The following is a 13,259-nucleotide window of genomic DNA, read 5'->3' on the forward strand; positions in this document are numbered from 1 at the left end:
GTCAAGAAAAATCACCTCTTGACCGCGTGATAAAAGTGTAGTTATTTGGTAATAAATACATCTATTCACGGTTTAATGCTTGTATGGAAGGATAAAACTAGCAATCTACAAATTAAAAAGATGAGAAGCAGAATTAACATATGATTTTCATTTCACAAAGGAAAAGGGTTGTTGATAAATGATTGGCATATTAAAGAGCATTTCATTTTAGAAAAGTCAATGTAAATTCAAAATAAAACAAAACATACCGCATCGGTGCGCTTTTTAAAAAATCTGCTGGAAGAACAGAGTTTTCTACCATGGATTTCTGAAGCGATTCACTATTAACATTTCTCCTATAGAAATATAGACATTGTCACGCCTTTTACCATGGGTGAGGACTTTATTTTCTCTTTAAAAGGTTTCGGTGTGGATGGGTGATGAAGCAAGTCCTTGCTTTGGAGAATGCACTGACAACAGAAAGCGAAATACCTTATATCAAATCTGTAAAGCACAAGTCTTGGTGTTTAGTAAAGACACAATAATCAGTTCCGTTTGGACGCTCCGTATCGCTGCGGCGTGACCGCCTTTGCCCACCGTCCTCTGCCAACCCACTGCTGGGTCGCCCTCCGAACGCACACCTGCTCTCTCCGTGTCGTCACTCTTTCCTGCCCCGCTCAGCGACCACGGTCTGTCCCTCCTTTATTTCCAAGAGTAGATGACGTTTAACAGCACCGAGTCCTTTCCCTTCCCGCTGCAAGGTGGTGGACCCTGTATCAAAACTGAGCGTGGTCGACTTCATCCAGCCAAGAGGCTGGGCTGGCAGGGAAATCCGGGTATCCCCCGCTGCTGCCGGTGGAGAGGTCGGAGCTGGGACCGTTCCCGGCCAAGACCCTCATGGACTGGGGCACCCCTTGTCCGCTTTGTCCCATGATGCCCAAGCCGTTGTCTGGGTAAACCAAGCTGGAGATTAAAGGCTGGTGACCTGGCAGTGCTTGCAAGGAAGCTGGTGACTGGGGTATCCCGTAGGGGCTGTTGGATCGCAGGTCGTGGTACTGGTCCTGAGCCGGGATGCCGCTGTGATCCAGAGCAAAGCTCCCGTTGGTCCCAGCCTGTCTCCCCAGGGCAGGGGATGCTTCGTTGAGATTGCTGTAAATCCCATTGGAATGGCTCATGTCGGACATAGAGGGCTCATCTGAAAGGGAAATGGACTGGTTTTACTGGGAAAGCAATCGTCACGGCTGGCAGCGGTCGCATGGCAACTCCTGCAAGCTCTGGGTATAAATAGATTAGATGGATGGGAGCTGAGCAGCCACGCAATTGCCCCTTGTAATTCCTTATTATTCCCATCCTTGTTGACGGATCCTCATAGAAGGCCCCAGGATTATTCTTTTTTCTGAGTACAAACATCTAATACATCTTGGGTTTTAAAAATATGCATGAAAAGTACATATTAAAATATAAGACCGTGATTTTAAAATAATCCTTTAAAGGGGAATGTGAGTTCAGGGTCTTTCCACCTTTTGTTCTGCAATTCTATCTGGCTTTGAGGTTTATCTTGAGTTTTGATATCATTTTTAGGAGCCAGCTGAGCACTCACGGATGCAAGAAAAACTCTCCATTGCTCAGAAAAAAAAGAATACTAAATCTCAGCAGTATTTCTCTGCTCAGGACCAGGCTAATGAAATGTACCTGTATGACTAAAAACACTTCTGAAAAATGGGCAATATTTTTTAAGTTACCTGTAAAAATTGTTTGCATTTGTTAGGGGCTTTATGGACAGCGAGAGCTGCTCTGTTGCCTAGGATACAAACCTGTTTGTGGCATCGAGCTATCAATAATTGTTCAACATTTTTTAGTTATTATTTATAGTATATTCATATTTAATGATGCTGATGCACAGCGTGTATAAACAGACTTGAAAATCAAATAGTTTTTAGGAACACAGGAGAGAAGCTGAGACGCAAAGCTGTGTGTGTATGACCATAGATGCATTATAGACGTGTCCCTGTGTAAATAATGCACACAGAGTTTTGCTTTTCAGCTTCTCTCCTGCGTTCCTGAAAACAACACACACACAGAGGCCCATTTGGGCACTGCGGTGGGTAGCACGGACCAGAGGGCGTTGGCAGGGACCCTTTGGCCCGGGGGCAGCTCTGGGCTGGTGCTGGGGCCGTGAAGAATGTGCCCCCGAGCAGCGCCGCAGGCACTAATCCCCCCTCCCCCCCCTCCGACTTGCTCCTACAGCAGATGCCCTGGGTCTGGAGAGTGCTGGATGAGGCTACACAGGGCAAGGGCTAGCGTAGCCACGTCCCTGGGCTTATTGGCAGAAATCTCTGCTCCGAAAATGCGACCCTCTGATGCAGAAACCTCCCAAGACGCAGCAATCTCCCTTTCACAGCGCAGCGGAGAGCTGATGACTCAGGCAGAACCGGGAAAGGAGTCCTAACTAGTAACTATGCAAATAAAACCATAGGATTAATTTGAAATCCTATGAATAGGAGGAAAAAAAATATTTCTACATACTTTTCCAGTAGAAACGTTCAGTGATTCCGGACTCTCTGGTTTTTGTATTTCCAAGAGTCTCTTGCAAAGGCTGTCTATGAGCAGCAGCTCTCACAGCGGGGCGCCGGCCGCGGGGGCTCTCCCTGCCCCTTTTTGGACCCGACGCAGCCCCCCCCGGGGGGAGAGCGGAGCTTCCCCTGCAGTTCCTCAGCCAGGGCTGCCCCTCGCTGCGGCGGCTCCGGCTACCCCCCCGCAGCCCCGCCGGTAAATCCCGCAGCTCCGCACCTCTCCCCGCTCGTCGGGCGCTTGTTTTCACTCATTGTATTATGGCTGGAGATTATTAACGTAGCACCGAGACGGGGAGGGCAGCCCGGACACCGGCAGCACGCAGCAAAGCCCGGCTGGGAGCGGGGCTCCGGGGACCGACCTGTGAAGGAGACCTCGGCATCGCTGTCGGGCCCCTCCTCCTGGATGCTGTCCTTGTCGGACTTGGAGGTCCCCCGGGACCGCTTCATGTTCCTGAAGTACTGACCCCACCGCTGCCTTCCCGCGTCCTTCTTCAGCCTTTTCTCCTTTGCCCGACGGTTCTGGAACCAGACCTGCAAGCAGGGCAGGGCGGGGAGCTCCCTCTCCGCGGGGCCGGCCCCGGCCCCGCCGCCCCCCGCCCCGCCGGGGACCCCCGGCCGCCCCCCGCTCACCTGCACCACCCGCATGTCCAGCCCCGTCTCCGAAGAAAGTTGTTCCCGAACGTGCCGCGCCGGTTTGGGAGAGTTGTTATAAGCGTTTTTAAGGGTTTCCAACTGCTTGGCCGTGATGGTGGTGCGGGGTCTCTTGGCCGTGGACTCAGCCTCTGCCGACACGGTGCGAGATGGAGGCGAAGTTACCACGGAGGGGCCCCGGGGATCTCCCCCCCCGTCCCCTGCCGCTGCCGGCACCCCTCCCGCCCGGCGCCGGAGCGCGTCCCGGGGGGCAGGAGGGCCCCGGGCCGCCTCCCCCCCTGCCCTGGGGGGTGGGAGGGATGGGGCAGGGGGTACCTCTCTGCTTGGCCGTCTCGTAGTCTGCCTTGCAGACCAGCCTGCTGTCCTCCATGAGGTAGAACTCGTCGCCGGTGGCCAGCTGCCGCTTGCAGACGATGCAGGCGAAGCAGTGCAGGTGGTAAACGAAATCCTGGGCCCGGCGGACCACCTGGGTCGGGGGGATGCCCTGCTGGCAGGCGGCACACTTCGTCCCGAAGCGCCTGAGCGTGGGGGGACGACAAGCGGCGGCTGCTGAGTGCGGCGTGGGGGGGACGGGACATGGGGGGAAACACGGACACGGGGGGGGGAACACGGACATGAAAAAGAACAAGGGGGGGGCAGACGGACACGGGACACGGACACGGTGAGGGGACACGGGACGGGGGACGGACACGGGGGAGGGGACACAGGAGCAGGACACGGACAAGGGGGGGGACACGGACACGGTGGGGGGGACGCAGACATGGAGGGATCACGCGGACACAGAATGGGGACACGCGGACTCAGAGAGGGGACACGGTACGAGACACGGACACGGGGGAGGGGGGCGGACACGGACAAGGGACACGGGCACGGAGAGGGGACAGACGGACACGGAGAGGGGAGGGCCCGGCCTGGCGCTGTCCGCGGTGCTGAACCCCGCAGCGCCGCTGTCCGCGGTGCTGAACCCCACGCGTGCCCGTGGGCGCCGCCGTTCCAACACCCACCCAGACTTCTCCCCGTCCCGTCCCGCCCCGTCCCCACGCACTTGAAGAAGTCCTCCTTGCAGTACACGCCGTCCCCGCGGCTGAAGCACTTCTCGGCCAGCTGCGTCTGGCAGTCGGAGCATTTCAGGCACTTGCTGTGCCAGTGACGGTCCAGGACCTTGAGGATGAACCTGTCCACGATGTGCTGGTTGCAGCCGGCGCACAGCGGGATCTCTGCGGGGAGGCAGCCCGCGTCAGGCCCCGCTTAAGCCCCCGCCCCGACACCGGCCCGCCCCGCCGCCCCAGGGGCTGCTGCCTCCCGACGGGGGACCCGGGGGTGGCCTGGGGAGCGGCCCGAAAAAAACAAGTATTCGTTCAAATTCGTTGGCGCGGCGCCGTGCGAGCCTCTTGCCGCGCCGTGGAGAGCAGCGAACCACCCACCCCCTCTACCCCCGCGGGCCGGGCACCCTCGGGGAAAGTGCCAGGGGACACCGAGGGAAACGAGAAAGGAGGTGATGGGAACGGAACGAAGCCCCGGGCCGAGCCGCCGGCAAAGTTGCAACGCGATTTTTCCGGGCGTTTTTTGCCTTTTCTTACAATTCCAAAATTCACCAAAATTTTCCTTTTCTTACAACTCTAGAATAACGGCGGGACAGCCCGGGCAGGGGGGAAGAAACTGCCAAAAATTACGAGAATTAGACTAAAAATAAAAAGCCGGTAGGTTTGTCCTGTCGCCCTGCAGGTACCGACAGAGATGATAAGAGATATGATAAGAAATGTAAGAGACGACATAAGGATACAGATATAGAGAAATAGATACAAAAATAAACAGATACAGTAGACAGAGAACGAAAATGTACAGACAGACATAATTATATGAATATCGGTATATAGCTATAGATTGGTAGGTAAAAATGTAGATATAAAGGCACATAAATATAGATATATCAGTATCGATACAGGCGGGAAGATGTATAGACACGGCTGTATAGATATAGAGAGATGCAGACGGAAAAGTATCGATACACGAAGATGACCACGTATGGAGGTACAGAAATGCAGGGCTGCGCGGGGGGGGAGGCGGAGATGGGAGATGGTATCGTTACAGGTATTAACCGGCTCGTCAGCAATTCACCGCGACCAAGCAAATAACCCCGATAACGGCAGCGCTAAAGGCCCCGGCCCCGGCCCGGTAACCCGCCACAGCCCCGCAAGGTCCCGCCACAGCCCCGCAAGGTCCCGATCCGCGGCTCTTACGCTGCCTGGAGACTCGGGCGGGCCGTGGGCACGGGCGCATCTTCCGCGGGGCGCGGCCGCAGCCCCCGCCGTTGCCGAGGCCGGCCCGGGGTGCGGAACTGCCGCGCTCCCCCCGCCGGCCCTCCCCGGCCCCCCCAAACCACGGCGACCGTTCCTCTCCCGCCCCCCCCTCCCCCCCCACGCGGGCGCTGCCACCCCCGCGGCGCCGGGGATTTAATTCGCTAAAGCGGGTTATTTTTAGACGCCGGCCCCCCCCCGCCGGTGCGGTCTGAAGCGCCGGGCAGGGCATGTATTTAATCCCCGCACCGGGGGCCGGCACATCGCCTTCCACCGCCCCTTCCCGGGAGGGCGACGGCTCCGGGACGCCCCGAAACGAAACGCGGGGCGGGGGGCGCCGGGGGCGGGAAGGCGTCAGGCAGCACCGGCCGCTGCCCCGAGCTCTTGAGCCACAAACCCCGGGATCTGACCCCCCGCCCCCCGGTCCGGGCAAAGCACCGCCGGGTCCGGTCCTGCCGCCGACGGGCCCCCGTGAGCCCCGCCGCTCCTTCCCGCTGCCTCCCGGGACCCGACGGAGCCCGCCCGGGGGCCGCGGTGCCACGAACGGGCGTCGCGTCCTGCGAACAAACGGCGTTTTCGCGTCGTTCCTTTTACGGGGGGGTCGCTTTCGGCCGCCCCCACCCCGCGAGAGCAAAAGCATCTCCCGGTTGCCGCCTCAAACGCGCAGTTACCGCGGCTGCGGTGACCGAGCGGCGGGACCGGGGGTGGCCGCCCGACGGCGGGGGCTGCCCGGGGGGGCTGCGGGGTCGGTCCCGCTCCCACTGCCCCCGCACCCCCCGCACAGCGGCGGGGCCCCCGCCCCGGCTCCTCGTTGGTTTGGTTTTAAGCCCCCGTCGGGCGCAGTCGATGCTGGTGAGCACCGGGACGGCCCCGCACCGGGACCGGACCCGCATCGGCCAGCCCCGGGGAGACGCCCCCGGGCCCCGGACACGGCAGGGAAGCGCAGCCTGTTCTCCCCGCCCCGACATCGCTGTGTCCGTTCGTTAAACGGGAGGAAAAAAAATATATTTAGGAGAGGAATTAACGGGAGTTTTTCCAAAGCGGGGAAAAAGCCGGGGAGAGCCGGGCGGGGCGCGCAGGGGGTGCCCACCGCAGGGGGGGAGCGGCGGGCAGAAAGTCCCCATTTCGTCCCTGCCCTCGTTGCGCGGGGAGCGGCGGGACCGCGGGGCAGGAGCCGGCGCTGCCCGGTACGGGGCAGAACTCCCGCCGCGGCCGGGCCGGGGATGGGGGGGTCGGCGGGCGGCTTTTACCCCCGGGGCGGGCGGGAACCCCCGGTCCAGCCCCGACGGGACCAACCGGGCGTCCGGAGCGGGCGCGGGGCCGGAGCCGCCGGGCTGCGCGGGGCAGTGGGCCGGTCCGGAGTGTCGGGGACGGGGAGGCAGGAGAGAACGACAAGGAGCGGGGGCGGGCGGGATGGACAGGGATTGACACCCCCCCCGCTGCCGTCGGGCCGCCCGCCCTCCCCTGCAGCCAGCCCCGACGGTGCCCCGGGGAGCGCGGAACGGGCACCGGCTGGCTCCCGAGGGCCGCCCCGCTCCCGCCGGGCCTCCCAGAGCCGCCACCGGTGCCTCCGCGGGGGGACGCGGAGATTTGCGCGCCCGTCCCCCCAAGGTCCCCGTCCCTCACCTGGGCTCCGCGGGAAGGGACAAAGCTCCGCTGCCTTCTCGGAGCCGGCGCGGACCCGCTCCAGCAGCATCGCGGCCCCCGCGGGCGCGGCGGGCGCCGTCCGAGGTGCGCGGGTGGCGGCGGAGGAGTGGCGGAGCGGCGCGGGGGGCGCGCAGGGAGCGGCGCGGGGCTGGCGCCGCCCGGGGATGGGGCGGGCCGGGGCGGGCCGGGGGCGGCACCGCGCCGTCGGGCCGGGCCGCAGCTGCCCCGCGGGGGCACCGCCGGGCTCTTTAGCATAACAAAAGCGGGAGGAAGGGGGGGGACGGGGGGGTACTGTCAACACCACCACCGCCTCCGCCACGTCCCACGCGTGGCCGCCGCGCCCGACGCGTGGGCTCAGGGTGCAGCCGTTGCCCCCGGGTGCAAAGCGGTCCCGGGGCCCCCGCGGAGCCCCCGGCTGCGGCACGCCGGGGGGCGAGGGAGTCGCCGTCGGGGCGAGCCTCCCCCTGGGACCAGCCGCCCCCCGCACGTCCCCGCGCCCGGATTTCGTTTGCCCCCCGCGGCGTGGGTCTGCCCCGACGCCGCCCGTGAGGAGCGCGGGGGGGGCTCTTCCCCCTCCATTAATTAGTTAATGAGCGCGAGGAGGTAACGCGGGGAGGCGGGGGGGTGGGGGTTGCCCAGGGCAATGAGTGCCCTGCGGCTGCAGCAGGTTAATTGCGCTAAATGAGACAGGGCGGACATGGACATGTGTGTGGGTGCGTGTGCGGGATCACGCGTGTGCATGTAGGCATGCAGGGGCGCGCACACGCGGGGCTGTGTGTGCGGCTCTGTGTGTGTGCATGGTCATGCGCCTGTTTGCAACGCAGTTCGTGTGCGCGCTTGTGGGCGCAAGGGGTGCGTGTGCCAGCCTGTGTATCCGTGCGGGTGTGCCTGTAGGGGTGTGCAGGTTTCTGTGTGTGCGTGCAGGTGTGGGAGCCTGCATCCGTACCTGCGTGCTCAGGCTCTATTCCGTGGGTACTCACGCATCTGCGTGTGCGGAGGTGTTGGTGTGTGTGCAGAGGGCTGTGGGCTCATGTTTGTGTGCTTGTGTGTGCCTGCGCCGGGGCGCACAGCCCCGTGCGTGCGTGTACCGCTTGCCCCAGGCAGCCGGAGCTGATAATTGTGGTTGTTACTGTGAGCCCGTTAATCCCCCAAATCCCTTTACCTCCTGCTCGCAGGGGATTACAAATTAATAAAAGCAGCTTAGGGGCGGGAGCCTCCAAACACACATATGTTCCTGCCGGACGGCAGCACAGGGACTTTCGCCTGCCTGTGGGGGCAGCCGGGGAGCGGGCCCAGCGCCGAGCCCCAACCTCATAGCACCCACATTGGCCCCACACAGCTCCTGAGCACCCCTGGGTGCCTTCCTGCCTGCTCTGGGTCCTGCGTGGTGCAGGGCTGCAGGGGTCAGGACTGGCCCCTCAGATGGTTCATCTGGCTGGGGGACAGGTCGCAGCCCGCAGGACAGCTCAGACCCATAGGGTTGGAAAATAATGCAGGGAGACACTTTGGGGACCAGGATCTGGGGTCTCTGACTGAAGTACCTAGAAACACCAGGCTGGGGTACGGGTAGAGCACTGGTGGAGCATCACCAGCACTGTGCCAGATGGTCCCGGCTACCGCGATGGGTCCTGCTGGGTACCACCAGCACTGGGACATCTCAACCCTCCCCAGGGCCACAAACAGCTTCTGGGCGTGGTAGGGGTGGGGGTGGGGGGCAGGTGATGACCCACACAGGCTCTTTTAAGCTCAGTTTTATAAGTGGATTTTTAGTCTGATCCTCTAAGGAAGCAGTTTAAGAAAGGGGGTGTGTGTTTGTGGGGTGGTGGCTGTTCCCCAGCGCACGTGGCACAGGGCAGGGTCGTGGCTGTGCAGGATGGAGGGCGGTGGCCAATGTCCCGCTTGGGACCGTCGATGGCACGTGCCAGCCCTGCACAGCCTCATGTTTTCAGCCCCCCCAAGTCGCTCGCACTGTGGCACCATCTCGTCAGGTTTCCACAAAAGCCCCTTTGGATGATCTCTGCACTACGCACGCTCTTGTGCCCTCCTGCTCAGGTTGTAGCATCAGACCCTGCCCAGATTCTTCCTCATTGTGGTGTGTCACAATTAAAAAAACCCAAACCACCAAACATATATTTATTCCTGTTTTTCTCTCCCTCCCTGGGTTCCCTGAGAAGTCTGGGCTTAAACATATTCCCTTCCCTGTTCCCTTCTGTGGACAGACCCGAAGGCTGCACCGTCCTTCCTTCCTTCCAAGGAACTTGTGCCAGTTTGCGTATGGCAGCCCTTGTCTCCCCCCACCTTGACAACGGAGCATCAGATCACAGAATCACAGAATCATTAAGGTTGGAAAAGACTTCTAAGATCATCAAGCCCAACCCCCAGTGAAACACTACCAGGTCTCCTAAACCATGTCCCCAGGTGCCACGTCTACAAGTTTTTTGAGCACCCCCAGGGAAGGTGACACCCCCACCTCTCTGGGCAGCCCGTTCCAATGCCTGACCACTCTTGCAGTAAAGACATTTTTCCTAATCTCCAACCTAAACATCCCCTGACACAGCTTGAGGCTGTTTCCTCTCATCCTACCGCTTGTTACGTGGGAGAAGAGACCAAACCCCCCCTCACTCCAGCCCCTCTCAGGCAGTTGTAGAGATCAGCAGGGAGTTCCCAGGACATCCCTTAGCATCTCTTTAAGACAAGGCAGCAGGTGTATACCAGGGGTGGTAAGGGCAGGGCACTCCTGACCCTGCCCCAGCAGGGACAACGTCCGCGTTTGCCCTCACAGCAATCAGGCAACAAGCCCGGACATCAGGTTCCCCAGGGGACCAGCCCTGTTTTCCAGGCAAGGCCACAGGCCAGCAAGGACACACGGTTTCCCTGGAGTAGTTGCAGCGCCAAACTTCAAAGAACCTTATCTACAGGTTTAGAGATCTTACTGATTTCTAAAAATATCCTGGAGTACTTCTGCTGGTAGATATTTTTAGCCGGTCACCCACCCCACCTCCTCGGCGGCGCTGCGGGTGTCAGAAGCTGCCCAAGGACTCCGAGGCGCCCAGCGGAGGTAAGCGCCCTCCGGGCCACAGAAACGTTCGGCTTCAAGGGAAAGGAAGCTCTTCATGTGTGTTGATATACGGAGGTAACGTGCAAGTAATTGGTCAGAATCCAACAATTTTTCCATCACTCCTGCAAACATTCGCTGATATTTTATAAAGTTATGGGGAAAGAGTGGAAGAAATGGAGTAAAAGTTTACCTGTTCCTGGTACTTCTCAAGATTAAGTACCTAGGTAAAACAGCCAATCCGGTTTGAAAGGGGTGTGTGTACGAGCTGCAATATGGTTTAGCTAAAAAGAACTTGAAAAAATACAAGTAAAAAGCCAAAACGCACCGCTTCGCCCAAATGTTTGTGATTTATTTTAAACAAGCACATTAGTTTACAATTTAGTACAAAACGGTCACTTTTCCTTCCTAGAGAGGTATGAGACTGAGTTTAAAAAAAAAAACCAAACTAACCAAAACAGAAGAGACTTGAAAATGTCAAGTTATTCAATTAAAATAAATAAAACATTTAAATTACCGAGCTGTTACAGTCACTATTTTCAACACCTCATATGCAACGCACAGACCTAGGCAAGACAGCGCGGACCTCTTGCTGAGACGGCAGTTCCCATCCAGCTCTGGGCAGGAACGGCAGGATGGACACACGGCTGGAAAGTAAAACTAGAGAGTTCTTAGGAACAACTTCATCAGGTTTCTTTAGCACTTGCAGCTTTTCTCCTGACGCGTTCCATGGTATTCCTCTTCTTTTCTCTGCAGGTTTAATAGTTCCTCTTTAAAAACACTGGAAGAGCAAAGGCTCTGTGAATTACGAAGGGCCAAGAGATCCTTCTGGGAAACGCCCGCCACCAGCGGGGTACGACCCACAAACGAACGCGGCGTTGCAGAAGCTCCTGCGGTACAACACAACACGCACCTAAAACCCCCAGGACTGAGGAGGTGGGGGTTCGGGGCAATTTTTAAAAAGGAAATGCTTTCTTGTAGCTCACCCTCCGATAACGCACGGCAGCAAAGCAGCATCACATGTTCCCCAGCAGACATAAGGTATCTTTACAGTCAGAGTAGATGAAAGGATATTATTTGTCATTATAAAGATAGAAAATAAGTAAACGAAGCTTTACACATCAGAATTCAAAGTCAAGCAAACTTTTCCAGACGAGTTCGCTACTAGCAATTAAAAGGAAAGCCTTAGCCCACCAGCTGGCTGCAGAGCTGGAGCACCAACACGGACAATCAACATCCTACATTCATGCTTTTACACTCTTAAACACAAAAACCCAGCAAGTTTGAGTGTCCGTTCATTTTGTCATGTTTCCAGCAGTTACTGCAATGTGAAAGTTAAAATAAAAAACCCTTACTCCAAACCCACATTTGCTGCTGTTTGAGTGGCAAAATCATCCCTACAGACCTTCAAAGCCTTTTGTTTTCATACGCAGATGGAAATAAGCAGGACTCACAGCTAACAAACTCACGTCCATCTATTTGGCAGAGCTCCGAACATCAGCAGTCATGACTGATTTTCATTTCAAAATGTGCCGCAATACTGACAGCAGGAAATTCAACAGTCCCACCGAAACTCACCAAGATTTCCAGATCCAATACTTGCCCTGCTGCAGTTTGGGGTTTATTTTGGTGTTTGGTGGGCTTTTTGAGAAGTGAAAATGTCCTTGCTTCTTGGCTGGTATCAACATCTCCCCTGATCAGGTCACTTAAAAGTTGCCTGACTTTCAAAACTAAATTTGGAGGCTCTGGGCTTTCCTCTTAACTAAGCTCCTCCTGGGACCTCTCGCTGGGTTCCAGCACAAAGCAGGAGGCACCGACAAGCCAGCCTGGACCACCTCCCACCGCTGGTTCACTCTCTCCCTAGTTACTGACAAGTTGTTTTAATATTCAAGCCTAGGCCTATAAAGATAATTATAGGGACTCTTATAAATACCTAAAGAAGAGAGACCCCCATGATGGCTCCTTGTGCCAGAACTCTGGAACAGCAACGATCCTTAAAAAGACTTAAGACTGACTTGATGTCGCAGGCTTAACGTCAAGATTAAAGAGAGGAGTTTTCATGTTAGACCACAGGCAGAAGCAGCTGTCCGCAGGCGCTCCCAGCAGCTCTCGGCTCCGTGGAGGCGGCGTGTGGCAGAAGGCAGGAGCTGGCCTCCCGCCTCCCACCTCCCGGAGCGAGCACGGAGTCAAGTTTCCCACCTCGGAGCAAGAGCCATCAGGTGCATACAATAAACAGCGAAGATGGCTCAGGGAAACCACAGATAACGCGCCTCTATGTACGTCAGGCTGACAGTGTCATGTGAAAGGAGGTTTTCTTCCCCCCCCCGACACATGTTTACAATAACCACAGCAGGTTTTTACTTTACGTGTGTTAGTTTGATAAACTTAAGGACCAAGGGACAGTAAATCTCTGAAGCTCCATTCTGTTATTCCTACCGGAACCTGCAGAAACTCGTGTCAGAAACGTTCAGTTTTGTGAACAAACAAGAATTGATTATGAAAAAATATCCCTGTTGAGTCTTTGTGCTATTAGACCATTCTTGTGGCTAGGCTTTACATTTTTTATGCTAGGGCTGGTGATGGAAATAAAAGGAAGACGCACTAACAGTATAAATACAACGAATTGGCCGGGGACTATTTATTCCTTCTCACGTAACAGAAGAGCCAGCAAACATTCAATTAAATTAAAAGTTGCAAATGTAGAATTGAAAGGAAAAGCCTTTTTATATAACATAATTAATCTGTAGAACTCACTGCCACAAGAAAACATTGAGGCCAAAACCTATTAGGATTAACTAAAGATTAGGTAATGGATAACTAGAACATGCTCAATTACATTGGATAGGATTATAAACTTCACTATCCAGGACGTGAATTATCTCCCACAGCTAGGATCAGAAGGGAACTCCTATTCCGATTGGTAAATTCATAACTGTTTTCATGGTTTCTTCTAACTGCTGCCAGCCAGGACCCCGGGCAGCCAGACAGGTCTGTAAAGGCAACAGCCGTATTCCCAACTGCCGCCACATCCTGGATCGGAGCAGCTCTAACTCAACC

The 13,259-nt window shown here is 57.0% G+C and overlaps 1 protein-coding gene across 1 annotated transcript; it reads right to left on the reverse strand.

Annotated features, from left to right (window-relative positions):
• Positions 1-641: 641 nt before the first annotated feature.
• On the reverse strand, positions 642-7,196 carry LHX3 (LIM homeobox 3). Its single transcript, XM_064468775.1, has 6 exons — positions 7,127-7,196; positions 4,249-4,420; positions 3,519-3,721; positions 3,183-3,334; positions 2,912-3,083; positions 642-1,174 (listed from the first exon to the last, which is right to left on the reverse strand). The coding sequence occupies exons 1-6, from the start codon at positions 7,194-7,196 to the stop codon at positions 756-758; spliced, it is 1,188 nt and encodes a 395-aa protein (XP_064324845.1). The 3' UTR covers positions 642-755.
• Positions 7,197-13,259: the final 6,063 nt, after the last annotated feature.

The sequence above is a fragment of the Phalacrocorax carbo genome, chromosome 18 (genome assembly GCF_963921805.1).
Source record: "Phalacrocorax carbo chromosome 18, bPhaCar2.1, whole genome shotgun sequence".
NCBI lineage: Eukaryota > Metazoa > Chordata > Aves > Suliformes > Phalacrocoracidae > Phalacrocorax > Phalacrocorax carbo.